Source organism: Hippichthys cyanospilos, chromosome 1 (genome assembly GCF_059441005.1).
Source record: "Hippichthys cyanospilos isolate Australia breed blue-spotted pipefish chromosome 1, RoL_Hcya_1.0, whole genome shotgun sequence".
NCBI classification, from domain to species: Eukaryota; Metazoa; Chordata; class Actinopteri; order Syngnathiformes; family Syngnathidae; genus Hippichthys; species Hippichthys cyanospilos.
Genome location: NC_142369.1, coordinates 15,494,369 through 15,515,161, shown reverse-complemented (window position 1 = coordinate 15,515,161; position 20,793 = coordinate 15,494,369). Strand labels below are relative to the sequence as shown.

General features: G+C 40.7%; 1 protein-coding gene across 5 annotated transcripts in view; it reads right to left on the bottom strand.

The window, feature by feature from the left end:
- The window catches only part of trpm3 (transient receptor potential cation channel, subfamily M, member 3), a 112,255-nt gene that overhangs the window by 8,857 nt on the left and 82,605 nt on the right, over nt 1-20,793 (bottom strand). For 2 of the 5 annotated variants that reach the window (XM_088408828.1, XM_088408837.1), the window contains 10 exons: nt 20,450-20,742; nt 17,901-18,129; nt 15,044-15,211; nt 11,916-12,056; nt 8,345-8,473; nt 7,286-7,537; nt 4,926-5,100; nt 2,618-2,768; nt 1,191-1,384; nt 33-165 (listed from right to left, as the gene is read on the bottom strand). In XM_088408828.1, the coding sequence (XP_088264954.1) occupies nt 33-165; nt 1,191-1,384; nt 2,618-2,768; nt 4,926-5,100; nt 7,286-7,537; nt 8,345-8,473; nt 11,916-12,056; nt 15,044-15,211; nt 17,901-18,129; nt 20,450-20,742 (1,865 nt within the window). Of the gene's footprint in view, nt 1-32; nt 166-1,190; nt 1,385-2,617; nt 2,769-4,401; nt 4,531-4,925; nt 5,101-7,285; nt 7,538-8,344; nt 8,474-11,915; nt 12,057-15,007; nt 15,212-17,900; nt 18,130-20,449; nt 20,743-20,793 lie in introns of all 5 variants that reach the window. The other 3 variants (XM_088408804.1, XM_088408811.1, XM_088408820.1) reach the window with 3 other exon arrangements.

The following is a 20,793-nucleotide window of genomic DNA, read 5'->3' as shown; positions in this document are numbered from 1 at the left end:
AACATGAGACCCAGTTTGGACGGTAAACAAACCTTTCAGAAGTGACTCTGATCCTTTCATCATTCGACGAGTGGAATCGGTCATCCTTCTCTCTGAAATATTCTTCGATGCACTGCTCCTCAAAGTCATGAACCTTCTTCAGCTCGTCCTCTGTGATGAAAAGTTCTGTGGATGACAAAAGTTTAAGGCTGTTACAAAGGCGGCATGGCATGTTAGTGAACAATCCCAGTGTAATGTTGTGTGGCCTTGAACAATACGTAGAGACTGTGACTTGATTTAAAAAAAATGAAGCTGTTCATATCATAGTTGAGCTCTGAAAGATTTGCACTGTGATGTAAGAACTGGGTTACTTTCCAGCAAAGGTCAGTGACAAGGCAAGCCCTGCTTAGATTAGGACAACGGTCATACTGTGCTCAAGTTACAGGAAAAACTTTATTGGTTTATTTATTTAGGTATTTATTTATTATTTCAAAGTAAGGATCTGGTTCAGACCATTTTCCATGAAAAACCTTGGTGGAAAAGCTATATCAAAAAAACGAAAAAAGAATATATTCAATATATTTTATTTGTATAGCCCAGAATCGTCACAATCTAAAAGGACTTCACAGGTGAAAAAGAAATCACAGCTAAGATCACACAGGTCAAGGGAAAAACTAAACCAAAATAGCAGTTGATGTCTCAGGAATGAATTGTAAAGCTAAATAGAAAAGTTATTTTGGGGTTGAGGCCAAAGAAGCATTTTTGCCCAATTTCAACTGTTGAGATGTGAAACTTCCTCAGATTTCCCCAGATCTCAGATGATGTCTTTACCTGCTATTGGAATTTATTTTTGATGGGTCATTTACCAGTTCCTGAAAGTTTCAGGTTAATATGTTTTCCCTAAGATACTCTTTGCTATGGATATTTGAAAGATGAATGTGCCAAAACTTTAAGCACCTTTATCTCAAAACTAGGGATTTCAATTTAGAAACATGAGACTGCCCTATCTCCATTTTAAAGGGAATTTTGTGTGGAATTAGAATATATCAAAATCTAAATTCAGATTTTTGCTGACATAAGCCTGCATTTGTGAAAACACATCACAAATAACTAATAAAGAGCGATGCTAGTATGCTTCCTGACGACTGTCTTATTTTCGGTCATTTACATTTTTGGCCCCCCAAAAAAGTCAGCCTTTCATTGCCACTTACTCAGTCCGTAATCCCTTTCGTCGTCGTCGTGCTTGCGCCAGCGACAACACAGGTGCTTGAGCACCATGGTGATGTGACTGAAGATGATGAGCGGCGGAGGAAGTACCGGACGCTCGTGAAAGGTCATGATGAGCTGGTAGCGCTGGAACTTCCAAACTTGGTTGGAGATGGACTTCACCTCAAAGAATGTGTTGCTAGGATAACATAATCACAGTAAGACAAAGACGATTAGTTTATGTTGCGTACTAAAGTTAGCATATCAGTTGGTTTTGTTTGACGAAAAAGGAATCTACACAATGCATTGAAATGACATTTGCTGTGAAATTGTTTGTTTTTTGAATTATGCACCCTCTGTGATTTTTTTTTTTTTTAGCCAAGATTCCCTACGCCATATGTTTGATTTATTAAAATTTGAGAATACAATTCTTAAGGTATCTCTTGCTGTATTTTATTTTGCAACTACAGAAGATAAATTGTTTATTTTTGACTCTTATGCAGGAAACCTGCATCACTAATGTCAATGTGCTTCCATATAATATTTTGTAAAGGAGTTACTATAACACAATTGTAACAATAAGCTACTTCATGTACCAATTATGTAATTTGCTCTTAATTTGGGGAAAAAAAGATGCACTGTTCCAGTCACATCATTAAAAAGCAATAAATAATATTTGCTCATCTTTTTACATAGATATGAAGTGCTCTTACGTACCCTCAGAGATACTCATACCCGCATTTGAGAACCACTGTTTTCGCAAAATTGACAAATGACAGGATTTTATTTCTGTCTCTGACTTAAGTCCAACATCAGTTTGGGAAGCTTGAAATCTCTTAAGTGGCTTAAATACAAAGTTCAATACAGGCTATCCATGCCAAATTTCCCAAAACAGTACTTTTGAGACAAAAATGGCAAAGTGGCACAGATAAAAGCACTTTTCATGCAAGGTAGGGAAAGTCTAATTAGAGGGCCGCACTGGAAATAAGCATTTGACACAAACTAAATCCTGAAGATGCTTCAGCGGGTGATGAAGAGCTTTCCCAGTACAGACTTCACATTGTTAAGTTATTAATATTATTTTATTTTACTTGTAGCAAACAGCAACTGACATAGATAACTCAGAGTAAACGATGCAGTAGACAGAAGCATAGCTTATCGATGCACAGATCTTTATAAATTAATAAAATGAGACTTTTACATACTGGCTACTATAAAAATAGTACATTTTTACTAAAAAAAAATAATACTTATGATTCTCTGAATATTCAAAGACGTTAACAGAAGTAATCCATGCTTGCACGTACATCTGTGTACATACAGTAGATATCATGTATTGAACATATTGCAAATAGTAACAAAAAGTGACACTTGGAAACTAGTATCATCATAGATTGAACTGTAAGATGGACAAGTTCTGACGGTTACATACTTGAACACAGCGATGAGAAGATTGACAAGCAGTATGTTGGCCACCAACAGATAGCAGGCCATGATGGCCGGGACAATCCAGGCGCCCGTCTTACACGGAGGCAGAGCGACCACCACTCCGTCCTCGGTGGTGATGTTCTGCCCGCAGGGAGCTGCACACCAAAATAAAAATAAGACAAAAAGTGAATGTGCAGGACACCTAAATCTGAAGTATCTCATGACATCAGTACACCAAAAGTGCAAAGGACTTTGAAATAAAAAAAGGCCAACTAAGCAAGATATGATTGTAATGTTAAGAGGACAAAAGCAAGCAAACCAGAAAGAAAAAGAGGACAAAATAATTATTTTCCTTGCAAACAAACAAGAAGCATATGTTTATTTTATGCTTCTCAATGAGCAGGGAGCAGGGAACAAAAAAAAAAAACACACACACATTCATCATGGATCAACACATAATGCTGACAATATATATGAACATGTTTCAAATATATTGTCACATGTGGAATAGCTTAGCCATAGCTTCACTCGATGGCTGCTTTGGAATGTATTTAATACACATTTGGTGTTTTTTCCATCTGTGATGGTTCAGTTGCTGTGGATTACCAGCGAAACAATCAGCCTCGGTTCTTGGTTTGTTAGCCTTTTTCGTATTCATTCTGGTCATGCTCGTCAATTGTTCACACAATGCAGCCCAAAGACAGAGAACTGAAGTAATTGTCTGCTTTCACAATTTGTACGCTCAAAATCAAGACCTCTGACAACTGAACCACGTGAAAAAACAGTTTGCACATGATGACGGGTGGCTGATCATGATGCACTGAGTTGTTTTTTTTTTTTTTTTCTCGGAGGGGGGGCGTATGGCGTGTGGCTCCAGCAAGAAGCTGAGTCAGCAGTTAGGGTGGGTGACGAGTGGCTCGTGTGACAGATAGGGTCGACATGGCAACGGTATTTCTTGCAGTCAGTGATGGCTTCAAACTAGTGGCAAGAAACATCAAGGGACTACCATTAGATTGAACTTTGATAGTTACCCTTGCTGTTGAAATGGGTGGGTGGGGGGGGGGGCAGTGAGACACTTTGTTTAAAAAGTGTTACCGCCATGTAACCGGCAGCCAGTGAAAGGTAAAGTTGCAAAAAAAGGTAGCCTTCGGTCAAACTACAAGTGGACCAAATATTAAACATATATTCATCGTGTAGAATTAATCTAGCACTTTGGAGTAGAATACAGGGTGTCCAGAAAGAAAAAAAAACCTGACATAATTTTACTATCTTTAACGTCACAAATGTCGCTTTGAAAAATTTAACCAGAAGTGTAGAAAATGAGTTTCATATTCATAAAAAGGCGTGGTTAGGAAAAAAATGGTCAAAAGTTTGGAAGCACTTTGTTTTTTTTAGTGTTGCAATTGTTAAGAGTTAATAGCTTGAAATTTCTTGACCTCCTACTGTGTATGACACCGTTTGAACTGAAACATGTTTCCAAACTTTTCAACTGTAATGTTTACATATTTAAACTTAGCCTTTACGTTTTGTTTAGGAAATTTACTGCGGTACTCAGATGTTGACGTTCCAAATAATGTCACATTTCCTGGGACACCCTCACTTATGAGATAGTAGCTGACCCAAGACACCGAACAAAAGGCGACGTCACCCAAGTGTGTGGCGTTGCATGCACACTTGTGGCCTCTAGTGGTAAGAGTGGGTATGGCGTGGAGGCAAAGTGAGGATGATGAAGCAGGGGCAGTGAATTAACGTCAGTGTCATAATTCAATCTGTATTGAGTAGATTTACTGGAATTTTGAGAGCACTGGGCAATGTGGGATGTACCACTACTACGCCAGGTTCCGAGAGATCGCAAGTAATTTTCGACCAGCCAGAGTTTTTCATTCAGTCTGTGCTGTAACTTCCTACTATGAATATCTGAAACACAGAATGAAAACATTATTTCAGATCTCTTCTCTTTGGGCCACTCCTCCCGTAAAGGACAAACAAACATATTCTTATGAGGAACAGCACACAGATACACTCGCAAACAGACCCGTCACCGTCTATACAACAGTAGAGTATGTACAGTATTTGCTTTTGCGTTTGCTTTTATAGAGACATTAACAAACTACGACTTGGACAAATTACAAAAAAAGATTGTTGTAGTATGTTGAGAGAAAATGCACAGATTGTGGCAGAGAATACAGCATTTGATTATTGCTCAGAGCATACAGTCAGGAATGCTAGCGTCAAAATCTGCCTCGAGGAAAAATAAAACATCTATTTATTTTTGCATCTCTCCCCAGAGTCAATAGCTCCGGTGAACTTACGGTCGATCTGGTCCGCAAACACCTCGCCGTAGATCATCCAGTAAGGCATGAAGAAGATATTCCGTGCCAGCATCCAGGAAGGGTCTTCATTAGGGTTGAGGATGGCCTGCCGCGCCACCCCAAAGCTCATGAGCACCACCAACATGATGATCACAAAGTACATCATGTCGATCATCTGACAGAAGGGGCGAAAAGGAGAGCCATCAAAGCGTGTAGGTGGCCCCAAAAGAGATGGGAAGAACGAAAGGAAATGATTTGGACGAAAGAGCTTATAATGAACCACCGCGCATCTGCAGAAGCCGTTCGACAGAATTGCCGTTCTCACTCAACGCTTCTCATCTGATCGGCGTCTCGGTTGATCAGTCGAACGATAAATGACTGTTCTCATAAGTTGAACTTTCACTCAATATTCATTCAGACACCTCATTGTAAGCTACAATGATTAATTCAACAATTAACACCGGTACTTGAAAACCCATGCACTCCGTCATATTAAAGCCTTTAAGCCTGAAAAGTAGTGACATTTGTCTTTGCTTTGACCTTCGACTTTGCGTGTTCCCCCTGTGCTTTTTATTGGTTTTCTCTGGGAACTACAGCAAAGTACAGAGCATTTCTATAGGTCTTGCCTTTTGCTACAAGTCATCTGGAACAGGCTCACCCATGACCCTAGTAAGGATAAGCACAAAAGATAACCGACTGATGGATTCCCTTGTGTCCCATCAATTAAAGGCAGAAAAGAATGCTACAATAATCATTGTACATTTAGGCAAATGTCTTGTCACAGCACTTGTATGGAGAATCTCATTTTCTAACTTCTTCTTATTGATTTTAAGCTAATTTCCAGATTGACAAAAACTAGAACATCTGAAAATAAAACACAACATGAATCCAAATCAATCCAAAATTAATAAATCTGGAAGGAGTAGAGATTTTTCTTTTGAAATAGCAACTCAAAGAACCACAAGAGAGAAGTCCAGTTTGTATTTTCAAAGTTGAAAATCCTAGAATGTTGTTAATGGTTAATGGTGTTCCGACAACATTCGACTGAGAGGTATGACCGCCAAAGTCCGACTCCGCCACTGTCTTGCCAACTAATTCAGGGATGAATTTACAATATTTCAGATGAGATGTTTTAGTAGTCAATGAGGAATCTCAACAGCAGATTTAAAAAATGCATTAGTACAGGAGGACACCATATAAAGAATGACATTTTTAAGAAATTATAATTTCATCATTGTTTCTTAAATGGCATGTTTTGAGATTTCAATGACTATGACTATAATGTTTTTCTTCCATCACTCTTGGATTTATTGGATTGTTAAAAAGTTTCCTTTTTTGGTGCCTCCTCCCCCATGTACAATGTGTAAGCTTGCATCTCCACTCGTTTGTGTCATGAGTACATTTATTTCCTGAATACAAAAGATGTTTTCGCTCTCCTGCCAAGTGGCTTCACCGGGACACCCTGGCAACTTTTTTAAAGTTAACATTGTGTTGTTTACTCTTGTAGCTGCTTGTTGAGCTGACTACATAATTCTCAATTAACTTGTAATTATTTCTTTGTGTGTCTGCCCTATCTTCAAAAGTTTTACTGGCTCTTTTCTACAAACCATCTGGCATTTCAGGTTCATTATGGCTCCAACATATTCATCTGCCCGTGTGCATTTGTGCTTGTTTTCCCTCTGAAGTGCTTTGATTTTAATGCAGCCACAACATCATAGAGTAGAAGCCAATTACCTGACCAAGTTATTACATCTCTCCTCTGAAAGCTGATTGTGTTATCAAAGATATTTTGTATAAAGAACCGCACCACATAATCACCTCAAAAACATTATCATACACTCTGGCCTCTTGCAGATTTGTCTTGAAATGTGTGTGTTAGGGTTAGGGACCTCCTCAACATCAAACATACGACTTAAAGGAGAGGCCAAGCCACAAGATACAGTTAAATCAATATTTTATGTACTCCCACGAGTCTAAACACAGCACTCAGATTAATATTGTGTTTGTGGAATGCGGATTAAGCTCGAAAAACTCACCCGTCTTTACCCATCTCAGAGGGTGGTCATTTTAACACTGATAATGGCATCACAGTTGCTCAGGGGCGGGTGAAAACCAATCACAGCTCACTTGATGTTTGAGTTTGATCATGTGACTGTTCGCAAACTGAAATGGCATGCCACCGTAGTCATTTACCCGAACCGCAACCTCCCCGCATTGTTTCATTGTATGGAGCGAAAGTGGTCGTTTTTGGCTTTAGAGGTCAAATTCGTATCGCCTCGGCACCGCATACAAATAAAATGATATTGGCGAGCCTTATGTCACGTAACACAAAAGGAGATCACGCTCCAGCTACATCTCACCATCTTGCCAATCATCATCACATAGGGACCCAGGTACTTGTTGACACCAAAGATGTCGAGCAGCCGGATGTACCAGTAGATGATGTTGACGCAATAGATGACCCGTCCATAGCTCATGAGCGGGGGCTCCTGGAGACGCAGAACCATGCCGACAGAAAATATGAGGATGGCCATGAGGTCTGTGATGTTCCAATACTCCTGAAGCCACACCTTGACCTTTTGTAACAACTTCCCTGGCTCTGACATAAGGATCTAGAAGAGGGTAGGAAAGGAATTTAGAGCTGCGACGGGAGACCAGAAGAGAATGGTGAAATATGTAAGAAAAGAATTTCACATTAATGTTAGATCATCAGGACAATACCCAAGGCAAACATACACATTTACCTAAGATAATACTCATTTTGCCGCTACCTAAGTCGTGTTGCTTTTTCTGCAACACGTATTTAAAACTATGGACCATCACAATGGAAAATGCCTGTATAGTTAGTAATGGTTACATGAAACGGAATACGGGCATTTTTATTTACTTCTCTCATATATATTTAAGCAGCACACCTGACTTAAGGTATCTGCTACTAAAGTATTTCTAATGTTTTGTTCACGTTATTAAGCAATACAAGCCATTGAAGAAACAGTTTTCAAATGCACATGAAAAACTTGGGATTGTTGTGACCTGTCGAGGTAATGAAAATGCATTGCGCATTAAGTGCCGATAGAGGGCAGTGTGAGTTCACCTATTCAGAAGGATGGCTTATAAAAGCTAGACTATAGACACGTCGAACTTTCATTAATCTACATTGTTCAGTTTATTTGTTTATTTATTTATTTTCACCCCCATCTGCCCGGATAGGCTAATAGTAACCTGACCCCATGGTATGTTCCCTATTTATCATTTATTGTTTGATGAAAATGGGACACAGTGATTAAGGCTCAGCTTTTGGCCACACAATATAATTAATCAGGCATGATGACACAAGTATCATCAATACATTGGGTGAAGTGATTATTTGAGCACATTGTAATTGTGCATATGTTGTGTCAATGTGGACACAAGAATACCTCTCTCATCTTCTCAATGCCGTTGGTGAAGATATAAGCAATGACAATCCACTCTTGAGGGGAAGGCCATAGGTCCATCTTTACCAGGACAATGTAGTTGAACAACATTAGGTAGCCCACGTAGGCCATCTGTAATGGGAAGGAAATGTGGAGAATTGATCAAATGCAAACTTGCTAAGAGCTCTTCTGCTATCAAGACCATAAACCAAATAGCTACCTGAACAGCAAAAACGTAATAACATTTGATAACGGTTTCACATCTTGTTCTGTATATTTCGAATTACATTTGATAAAATACTAACATCCTAGCAACGAGCAGTTGCTATACTAAAATATAGCAAGCTACAGAAACAAAACCTTCAGAATGACTGAGGCAATAGAGAATTTAAGATTTTATAGATTTTTTTTCTTCACTCATTACCACTTGAAACAACTGATAAAATGCTAACACACTATTTGTTAGGATGCCAACATGTATAGCCAGATATCAATGAGAGCAATGTAACATCTCAACCTGTTTTTCTGTGCAGTTTATGTGAGTTGATAAAATGCTGACATGTAAACAGGCAGTATGCTAACATATGGCAAGACAGCTGCCTGAGTAGAACGTGCCTGCCGCATCAAGCACTAACTGGTTGGTTGCTGTGACACTTGCTCATTTTAATGACTGCCCAATGAATGTGCGACACTATCCCTCAAAATAGAGATTTGGTGTCAAGCCACCCCACCGCTATACCCGTACACTTGGCCTGAAAATGTCCATTAAGTGTCTCCCGCGGCTGCACCTATTAACATCAGTCATCCACTGAGTGATTTGATTTCCACGGGACTTGTAATACGGACTGTAGCTCATCACCATGCAGTCCAGAAGAAATCATATTCAAATCAGAAGTTAGGTGGAAGGAAAAAGATGAATACGCAATGTAGTTTGCTCTCAGACATTCTGGAGTAATTCAATCGCAATCAAATTTGTCTTCTGTTTTCATAAAAAAAAAAAAAAACAGTCAACTCAATAGGTAAAACAATCTGTGTAAGATGAGAGTTTTGGAAGGGACAAAATGGCTACCGTGGTGCTAAGGGGTATACAATACAAACAGTAAGAGAAGGAAGAGTACACATGCACATTAATAAAATTCACAACAGGGAGAAAAGTAAATACCCAGAGGCGGGAAATGGGAAATGAAAGAAGCATAAACAGTGACATCTCTTCAAGCAAAGTTAATGCAAGCTAATTTATGTGATATCAGGAAGAACAAAATCAGCACATAAGGCCATTAAGTGGACCCCAAAGCCACACAAACATTCAAAACACTTTACAACATGTTGTTTTTGTTTCGTTCTCAGGCCAGTGCTACTCTTAGGTTCATCAAAGACTCCAAATTATTCATAGGTGTGAATTTGGAGGTGAATCTTTGTGCCCTGACAAACAATCCTGAGTGTACCCCACTACTTTCCAAAAGTCAGCTGGGATATACTAGGAGATTCCATTTTACTTGTGATTCTGATGTAGAAAATTTGGCAATCGAGTAAAAAAAAAAAAAAAAAAAAAAAAAATCACAGCCGTCAATGATATGACTGATGAATGAAAAAATAAAACATACTGTACAGGTTACAAAGAAAATTTCTGGGCTGTTTAGTTATAAGGCAAGACTAAATGGGTATGTTTGAAGTTTTAGATTTGATGGTAATGAAAGGATCTGAATTTCAGAGGTCAATTGGCAGATTTTCCGAGTTGGTGAGAAGAAAAAGGATGAAAGCCCAAATCCCCATGGCGCGATGGCGAGCAAAGAGAACAATCAGGTGAATGAAGGAGGAGTAGGAGGACCTGAGGCTGAAGTCTGCTTTGACAGTGTGGAGGAGATCAGCCAAATATGGAGCGGTGATGCTGTTAATGTTTGAATTGATTTGAGCTGTACCATTTGAAGCTTTTAAAACAGGGCTTAAAAACGTGGTGCCCGCGGGCACCAGGTAGCCCCCAAAGATCACGTGAGTAGCCTGCATGCCTGATCTACAAGTAGCTCACAAGAGACAGACCATTGATGATTTTCTATGAATTTTACAATGATACATGTATTACATTTACAGTGCAAATTACACTTGATTTACAAATTTACTACAGCTGTTCCTTAATTATTGTGAAAAATCATGAACATAATTAGTGTCTTCACATTAAGTCGTAGCTCTTCGTATTCCTCAGTACCAAAGAAGTAGCTCTCACTTTCAAAAAGATTGGTGACCGTTGTTGTACTTGTGCAGGAGGCGAAAGATGAATCAATACGCGAGATGAAAGGAGTGTGCAGCAGCATAGAGGATAAATGGAATGAAAGAGACATTCGTGGGATGGAAATGCTGTCAACATCTGATAATCTAGATCTCATGCCAATTTGGAAAATTTACTTTTGTGTTTCATAAAGTTGAATGTGGACCAGGAGTTAGTATCAGATAAGCAGGAAGGGAGGGAGGAGAGTGGAAGTGAGACTGAGTTTGCAAAAGTAGACCCAGGTGTCTTCTACAATACAATGGAGAAAATCAACCATCCACCGATCCATTGTCTATAGCTCCTTATCCTCACAAGGGTTGCAGGCTTGCTGGTGCCTATCCCAGCTGACTTTGGGCACAGGGTGTGGGACACCCTGAACTGGTTGCCAGCTAATTGCAAGGCACTCAGAAACGAACAACCAACCACGCACCCAATCACACCCAAGGACAATTTAGTGTCCAATTCACATGCGATGCATGTTTTTGGAGTGTGGGAGTAAGCCAGAGTGTCCGGAGAGAACCCACGCAGGCTCGGGGAAAACATGCAAACCCCAGACAGGAAGGCGAGAGCGAGGTGGATTTGAACTCGGGTCCCTGAACTGTGAGGTGGACGTGCTAACCACTGCGCTACCGAGCCCCCAGAGAAAATCATATTTATAAACAATGACACTGGTGGGAAGGGTAGATGAAGAGTGAGGGTTTCTAGAACAGAGCCTTGGGGCACACATGAGGTGACTGGGGGGGATACAAATGACTTTCACTGAATGAACTGATTGGGGTCCAGTTTATCTGTGAATCTGATCTGATGATGATCAAAATGCTGGAGATCACAAACGATGGCGACCTTAAAGTATGTTTGACATTTCCCACATCCTATCTGTATGAAGCAGGGTTTTCTGCAATGACCGCAACAAACGCAAATCAACGGAGTCGACTAAATTTAAGAAACACACTTCAGTTGTCATAGTCCCTCATCACTCCCCAGTTGCTGAAAAACAAGCTCATTAAATTCTTCTTGCACTTTACATCTGTTTTGCGTTGTATCTGTACATTATTTCGAAGGAATGTCTAGCCACCGACACCCCCTCCCCACTTGTTCAAGTCTACTTAATATCGTGGCCCGAATCCCTCACCAGTTTCCCCCATGTCGAAACAATCATATTGGAGTAAAACGGGAAAAAAAATCAGTAACTGATAAGGCTGGGTGTACTGTGGAGGTAAATGTAACAAGTAATTGATGTTGCTCCATAATCAGACAGTCCCACGCAATAAGTTGAATACGCCGATGCTCGTTACTGGACCACAAACTGACCGTATGGAACCAGAACTTGACGATGGGAGCGTTGTAAAACTCGTAGATCTTGCGTCCCATGGGGATGAGTCGGTGGCGGTTCTGAACCTCCTCAACGTCTTTCTTCCTGGAGGTCTCTGTGGCTACCTTCCCCAGCATCGCCTGAGCAGGGGAACGCGAACCCCACAAGCAGCGAGGCGGGCGGCAAGGAGAGCGTGAAGGGAGGGATAAAATGATGGAGAGAGTGGGAGGAAAATGTGATGTGTCAAAAGGAGGAGTAAGACAAGCATGTCAAAGGAAAGCGGGCGGATGGGGATTGTTGAATATAAGAGAAAAGAGAATAAACACACAAAGAGGATATGCGGTTACTTTCGAGGCAATTGCACAACTTTATTATTTATCATCACGTCATATCCAAAAAAGCAAGCACAGGCAATGCTTTCATTCCAAAATGTGAAATGTGTGTTTGAAGTGAGTGTTGAGGTGAGCGAATGCCGGTGACATACAATGACGCACAGAAAACACACACTCATGGATTGTGTCTCAGACAACAGGACGGACCAGAGGAGACAAGAAGAAGACAGAAGAGAAGATAGAATAGGAAGACATTAAAATCAGCTTTCCATCTGGGACACAATTCCTAAATCCATGAGAGGGGGTTCAGGCCCCATTCTTACTATGGGTCATGATCTTCATGTGAAAGCAACACCAGGCCATTGAGAGACATCGCATTACACTTAATGGACTTTTAATTAGGTACAGCGACACCATCTTACGCAATCCAATACAACAGCTGTATGAAACACTTTGATTAGTTTTGAACAACGCTATCAATTTCATTTAACAAAGTAATCCCTTGTTTATCGCTGGGGTTACGTTCGGGACCAACCGCTATAAATTAATATTGACTCATGTTTTTTTTCAATCTCTATACATTTAACTCCTTCAGTGCCAAGCGTTATCTGAAAAGGCAACCCCGAGAGTGTCAAGCCATTTTGATCATTTTGAAGCATTTTTTAAGGTTGACAGAATATTGAATTGTATGACTATGCACACATTGATAGTACCATATGAAATTTTGGATTCCATTATTTACCTAGAAAAAGAAAGTAAGATTCTACCTTATTCCATTCTTTTGTAATCACTGTTGGAAAATATGTCATTTGAGTGACACTATGCTATGTGAAGATGTTTTCTGCACAATGAGTTTGACGCAAACATTTTTGTAGCATCTGAAACACCTCATCGGTCCTTGCGTTCCAAAAATCATCAACAAAAACAGTGAAAATATCTTTTGGAGGGCAAAATAACAGTTTGCGTATGTATATAACTACATTACAACAATGTTCAATTGGCATAATATTAAGAGGAGCACTGGCCACGAGCATAATCTTTCCATTCATTTAAAAAAAACATTGGGGATAAGAATTCTTGTCACTGGCACACAACCTAAGTATCTTATATGGCGAAATATCTCGCCCATGGCACTGAAAGGGTTAATGGAGATATACATTCATATGGCGTGCAAGATTATATTTTTTTTGTCCACTTGAAGGCACTATCTTCCAAGACTGTAATGTATTGGCCATTTATTTACTATGCAAACGTCTACTGTGTCCGTGTTTGTTCATATTTCGAATAACTTTATAGTTTTAAAGATTTTACAAAGTTTGTTTGTACTTAATTATTGAGTATGACAGCGCCAATGACCTTGTAGGGCAAAGTGTTAATCCTGAAAAACAACCACATAACTAAAAAAAAAAACAACAAAACAAAATCACAACCCCTGCCCCCCAACAACTTAGAACGTGTTTTCCTTACAATTCGGTCTTAGTGTAATTTAGTGTATTTTTTTTTTTTTAAATCAAATTCACTAAAACCAATATTCTACAGAACATTAAAAAAATACTTGTTTTATACAGCCATTCTATTTGGTCATACCTTTGATCTTTATATATCATTAAGTATCTGGCGGTGCATTTGTACAGTCAGAAGCCGGGACAAAATTGCAAACGTGTCTTCTAACATCAGGTGTTTTGAAAGTCTTGTACACTTTCAAAAAATACATTTTGTTTTAAATGTCTAATTTTACCTGTATTTTAGTGTTTCTGTTTTTAACCTTACACCAGACTAATCATTTATCCTCCACTGAAACATTGAATTTCTTCTGGCTTTGAACAAAGATGGCTTTGTGGTTAGGGGCTATAATGCTCCAGAAAACTATGTTTTCTAATGCACAACGATTGCAGTTTTACTGGATTGGGCAGACATCTATTTATGTTTTTCAAGTACCTGTGCGTTTCTGCCTTGTTTCTTCTGGAGTCTCATATGTTATTGTCCGTTCCTTTGTGCCGGCTTGCTGGCTGTGCTTAATGCGGATGGGAAAAAAAGTGGTGCTGAAAGGTGCTCAACTTCAATGCAATCAGTTAAATGGACAATATAAGATCCAGGTTGCGAATTACAAATCAATTTCCACTCTTGATTTTAGTGCACAAACTGGATCCTCATATATCTCCTGAACTGATTAGATTGAACTGGAAAAAATCCAAGTGCCGCCCGGCATCCAAGTCTATATAAGCCGATGGAGCAACTCTATGGCTGTGAGAGGGCGCTCGCTCAGACTCTGGATGATTTTAGATGTGCAGCGGCAGGCACGCACGCACGGTAGCATAAATGCAAATCTTGGGCCTGCCCATGCTCAGCAGCCCACATGCGGAGTGGTCTGCCGCAGCAAGCCAACGCCAGGAGGAGAGCGTGAGGGGCAGCTGTCAGCTAGCATTGTACTGTACCTCATCTTGGAGAAAGAGAGAGGGAGGGAAAGAGCGAGGAGGGCGAGGATCGGGAGAGAGCACGAGAGGGACCGAGGCGGGGAGGGGGAGATCGATGGAAGTAGAAACAATCACGAGGAAAACCCACAAAAGACGCTACAACTCCACGACCGATGTCTTGGCTTAGACAACGAGAAACAGGAAGGCTGGCCATGTTGTGTGCGTTTGGAAATTTGTACTGTGTGAGTGTGTGGGTACAACAAATTCCTATTGCGGGCAGGATTGTTTTGGCGTTACTCGCATATTATGTGTACAGAGATGCAGGGCTGAGGTGGGTTCTCTCACCACGGAGTTGTACTGTGCCTCACAGTAGGATCTTACTGTGAACTCCATGTCTTCCTCCTCCTTCTCCTTGACAGGCTTCTCGGGTTCCTCTTCTTCCTTTTCCTGCAAGTAGGCCTCCTGGTCCTGAGGCATGTATGACATCTCGTCCTTGTTCTTGAACTCCAGGCTTAGGATAGATGGTGGCAGGAGCAGACCCAAGATCACCTTTTGGAGGAGAGGTGATTTTAGTGACGGATGTGATGGAAATGACCCCTTTTATGTGCAGTCATCATGACCATAGAGATAGATGCAACGAAAAACCGACATTGATCATCGGTGAATGTGACGCGTGTCATGATTTCGATGGTCGTAAACTGGGCCGAGGCCGCCGTCGAGGCCGTCGTTGTGGTCATTTACAAAAAGTCCAAACGTGTCATCGAAGGAAGTTTCGCTGCAGTCACACAAACTTACAGCAGATACAGTGCGCTGAGAACGCTTCAAATGGTAAAATGGGAAAGAATATGGATGGCATTTGTCATAAGCAGCTCGTGCAATCGGTTGCATAGTGAATATTAGGGCTTTCTAATGCACACAGCACTCATTTTAAAGGGGTCATTTGTAATGATCGGAACAAGGATTTTAATGGCACTATGTTGCCAGCAGCAAGTAAGACCCACTCAATGCTACATTACGTAGACATCATTAGGCCTGTCGCACACCAAGTAGGAGTTGTAGGAGCAACTACTGGAGTTGATCATTGAAAAAAAACAAAACAAAACAAAACAAAAAAAAAACAGTTGCCCACACTGTGAACCTGTATGGGATTTTAATGCTCAACTATGTCATTTAAAAAATACATATTTTTATTAACCACAATTGACACATTGTCAAGAAGCAAACGCATGGCATTTATATTAATCAACATTTATTGATATTTATAAGTGATAGGCAACCATAATGAAGTTACTAAACACTCAAACCGTCAGTAAAACTCCTATTTCTTCCTCTTTGTATTTTCTGGCAGTCTGGGCACAGTCTGGAGTACCATGCTGCCTATCATAAGTCGTCCATTATAAAACTGGTTAAAACGTTAAAACCTTTGCACGTATGTTTTAATGGGTCTGTGCATACTGATGTATTCCTATCGAGATAGTCATGTTGCAATTTTAGAGACAAGCCGGAACCATCCATGGTAAATGATTCATTCAGAAACAGAACAACCCCAGGCTGTATGACGTGTATGGCTGCATCCATGTTGACTGCCACCGGCAGCAAATACACGCTCCGGTTGCCATCGGTCACAAGAATCAAAAGATGTCAAACATTTGTTAGACTTTAACATGGGGTTGAAATCGATACTGTCAACTCGGTGATAGAGCATTCGTAGCCTGCGGTGACTCGATCCTGATGAGTTACAGTGTCGGAAATGGATGCTCACCGCGGTCGGCGTGGCAATAGCATTTCAGACATGTGCGCCCGCGTTATTTTGACAATATTTGGACCGTGTTTTTGGTGAGATGTCATGACAGCCCGAGGGCACGCCATCTTGTTTGCGCAAGTTGTGTCGTGCTTGCTGTCTTTCCACTCTCATGAGCCTCAGCAGTACACTCAAAAGGTCAAGGAATACTCGGAGCACTGTGTGGAGCTCCCTACTGCAAGAGGCTAACCCGCAACAGGGTGTGACCCCCTGCTGACTGCCCGCCACCCGCTGATTACACCCTCAGAAGCCAACAACTTGTCTAAATGAATCCACCCTCTCTAATCTGCCTTCATCTTGTTACCACAGGACATCAGAAAGTCAAGTTGTTTGAAAAAACATACATGTGCATTTTTACACACCAGACAGAAATAATTATGGAAAAAGAGCACGGTGAATTTACATAATTATCGGGTAGGCAGTAAAAGTGAAAAAGTGTCTGCAGCCCCAAAGCCTTGAGCTCAATGTTACAATAATGTGGGACACGGTTTGAAGGTTTTCTGATAATTAAGGTCAGCTCTTTCGTTCCCTTTGGCTTTAGAGGAGGATCGGTGGACTTAAACTAACAAAGTTATGGTAGACGGTACATTGCTTAATCGACTTCACTTTCACCACCATTAACTCATGGGTATTGTCCATAAATCTGAAATGCCGTGTCGAGCGAGTAAAATGGACTAAGTACCATAAACTCACATGTGCCATACACTGGAGCTTTTTGGACTAAGCTCTCCGTCCTATAACCACACTGCTGTCATTTGGACCACAACTGTACCGTAGTGAAATGCAGAACGCTAATTGTTAGGCAAGGTTTTACGGCTCATGCATTCCAAACCATTTTGGGCTCGTCATTCTAAAGAATATTTCCCAAATGACTTAGGGGCCAGCGAGACATATTTTTGGCAAATGTGAGATAAACCTTCTCAAGACTGCCATTTCTGCTTTATGGTACAGTCATGAATACTGATGAGTCAAGTGAAGACTGCGGTTCTTTAAATGATGGTCTGAGTTCTTGCTCTTGGGGTGATTTTGTAGATTAACCACTGTTGACATTAAACGGTGCACAGCATGGTAGGTAATGTTCCTGTCCTTTAGAAATGTCTCTACCAAATCCTATTTGGATGTTTGTTTTGTAAATATTCTTGAATTTGCAGCATCTTTTAGCCAATTTCGCTGTTCTATTTCAGGGATTTCTCAACTTGAAAGGTCTGACAGTTTTCAGTCTGTGTGTGTGTGTGGCTTCTGAAATTGAACTCAAATCAACGTGGTTAATGGGCTGCGTTATCAAGAGGTAATTACTTTTTCCACACCTAGCCAAATAGACTTTGTTAGCTTCTTTTCGGTTAAATAACAGAAACATCATTAAAACCATGTTTTCATCCCGTTTTGCTCTACTAAAAATAAGGAAGAAGCAATTCATATGTATTGTGTTTCCCTTACTTTCAGGCCTGAGTTCTTGCGCATGCGCAAACGTCCCATCCACATGTCTGTGAGCAACATCTGACTGCAGGTGTGGGCGATGAAATCGCGATGCTTGGCAGCTACCGCCAGCTGCAGGCAGGTGGCGTTGCTCCAGTTCTTTAACTCATACGTCAGGAGCTTCATGGCCATCTGCTCGTCCTGTTTATAGGACTGGTCCAGAAGTTCCACGGCCAGCTGGCCAAACTCTCTAGGAAATAGTATGCAGGACATAAACACACGAATAAAGACACGAACAGAGGGAATGTTGTGCCTTGTCACAACATGTAAGGATTACATGAAACTGGTGCAGGCATCACTGACCATCTGGTCCACATTCTAAATTAGATTTTCATATGAACAGCTCAACCCACGTGAGAGGACTTAAAAAAGTCAGCAAAGGTGGTGCGATCCTTCCAGACACACGCAAAATCATGCTGAGACATTTTATTAAGCATGTTACTTTATTTAGTAATAAGATAATATAGAAACAGCTCCCTGTATATTGCTTTGCAATACATTTACATTGGTAAATTATGATTTCCCTGAAATGAAACAATGTATTCAACTCCACTAAATTCACCCTTTTTAGCTCCTGTATTTGTTGGCAACAGCATACATAACTATAAATAGGGATTTTCAGCTTGGCTCAATTTAAGGCATTTCAGCCTTCCACCAAAATAGTAATTCAAATACCAGGCTGCATCAAAAACATCAGTGAGACTAAATAATGCAAATTACAAACGGGAGAGTACAGATACCAGGAACTGGTATTTAGCCTTTTTTAAAGGCATCTGGATGCTGCTGATAGCGGACACGATACTGTAGGCAAAAAATGAATAAGTCAATACCACCCAAAGAAAAAGAAAAAAAAAACTGATGATTAAAATTAATTTTTGGTGTGTAGGTATGGCTGGCTAACTATCTGCAAGTTACCATTGCCCTGCTTTGAATGAAGGCTACACTTTACAATGCAATGCTGTCAAGAGATTACAAAAACTGAGAGAATAATCTATTCAAATGGATAATAATGGATCTAAATAATCTCTTCTTAATCTCACCTATATCTTTTTTTTTCTTACATCTTACATCATTAGAGGAAACGTTCCCAAACGTGGGAAATTCTCCTTTTTCACGCAGGTTCCATTGCAACAATGGACAATGCTCGAAAAATGATTGCAGTTGCACAAACACATTTAATAGTGGCCCAAAATCCACAAAATGTGAGATGACAAGCGATTGCCATTGTGTTTTGTGGCTGTTTTATATTCACATTGCCTGCCACACCATCAAATCCATTCTTGACGCAGTAGCGTGGTCCGGCTGGTCTGGCGAAGCTTCATTTTCAGGTCTTGCTCATATGAAGCGTGCCCTGATTCACGCTTCATTGATGCACCCCTCCCAATACTCCACACTGGCCTCGGAACCATGGCACATTTCGTCCTATCACTACTTGCCAGTGCCTTGTTTCCCTTTTGTCTTTTTTTGTGATTAAATAGCATTTTTGGAGTTTGAACCTGCCTTGCCACATTACTTCCCTGCATTTGGGTCCTCAACCTCCATACCCAGCCACAGCACCTGACACATCTTTTTCTTCCGCAAGCTTGCTCAAAGGCAGAATGTTCTCAAGTTTAGATTGACATGAGCATATTTGTTGTTATCGTTAGCTGTGGCTGCAGTCACAGTTGCGTGCTTTGCATTTATGTGGCAGGCTAAACTTGAGCTGCCTCTGTGGTAAGCAAGCTCCTTCTTACAAGAATGCATATCTACCATGATAAAAAGTACGGTTGAGTATGTTTCTGAAGTTAAATTTACCATTCATCAGCCCAGCAATTTAGATAAATGTGATTAAAAATTAATGTATTGTGACTGTAGCTAACTGATCACAAGTCATCTTTTTTTTAACATGGCTAATAATAATCTGATGAGCAAATTGCATTTCCGAGGTGTAGCCATAGCTACCTAGCTAACCGCATGTTACCGGTGAACTGTTCATTCGAATGAAAGCTACACTTTACACTACAGATTACCCCTGCCCTAAATGAATACTGTAGTTATTTCTGTAAGCAAAGTTCTCCCCTCTAGGTGATTACTATCGTCTCCAATGCATGTCCTTCAAAGGACGGTGTGTAAGATTTAAAAAGAAATACATTAAATGATTGTCAATTTCAAAACCTTGCAAATGAATGTGTTCTTAATGACCAACAATATGTTTGAATCATGAGCATAGGTCTGGTTATCATTAAATTATATTACATGGGGGTGGCTGGTCTCCGGAGGCGGCCATGTTTGTTTTCGCTACGGACAATGGTAAATGGAGCACCTGCAGCAACCTGCAGCACCTCCTGCTTTCCGTAATGAAAAACGGTCTAAATCTTACACCCTATCCCTTTAAATAACGGTGACGCATGTCATTAGATTTTGCTATGTATGTCACTTCTACCCCCCGGGAACTAGAGGAATCAAAATCAGGTCATTTTCTAGGGAAGAAAGCATGTAAGCGTGTTTACGGGCATGTGTCTGTGACCCACCTGGAGTTGTGGTTTAGCTCCTGCGAGATGTCATCAACCATGTCGTTCTCGGATGCCTCGTGCGCCATGGCCTTGCACAGCTTGCACGCCACCAAGGCTTTGGCCATGGCCTCTTCGCCGTGCTGCCAAAAGAACAACGCCATCTTCTGCCGCTTCATCAGCACGGCCCACACCATCAGCTCGTGGAAGGGAAAAGGAAAGTGGTTGATTTCGGGGTCGTCCAAATCGATGTCCACCTCCTCCTCACGTTTGCGTGTCGTTTTCTGACGGCCCCTCCGGATCGGCATGTCATCCTGGTGGGGATTCGTGACATGTGACAGGAAGGAAGGAAAAGATAGACAGGC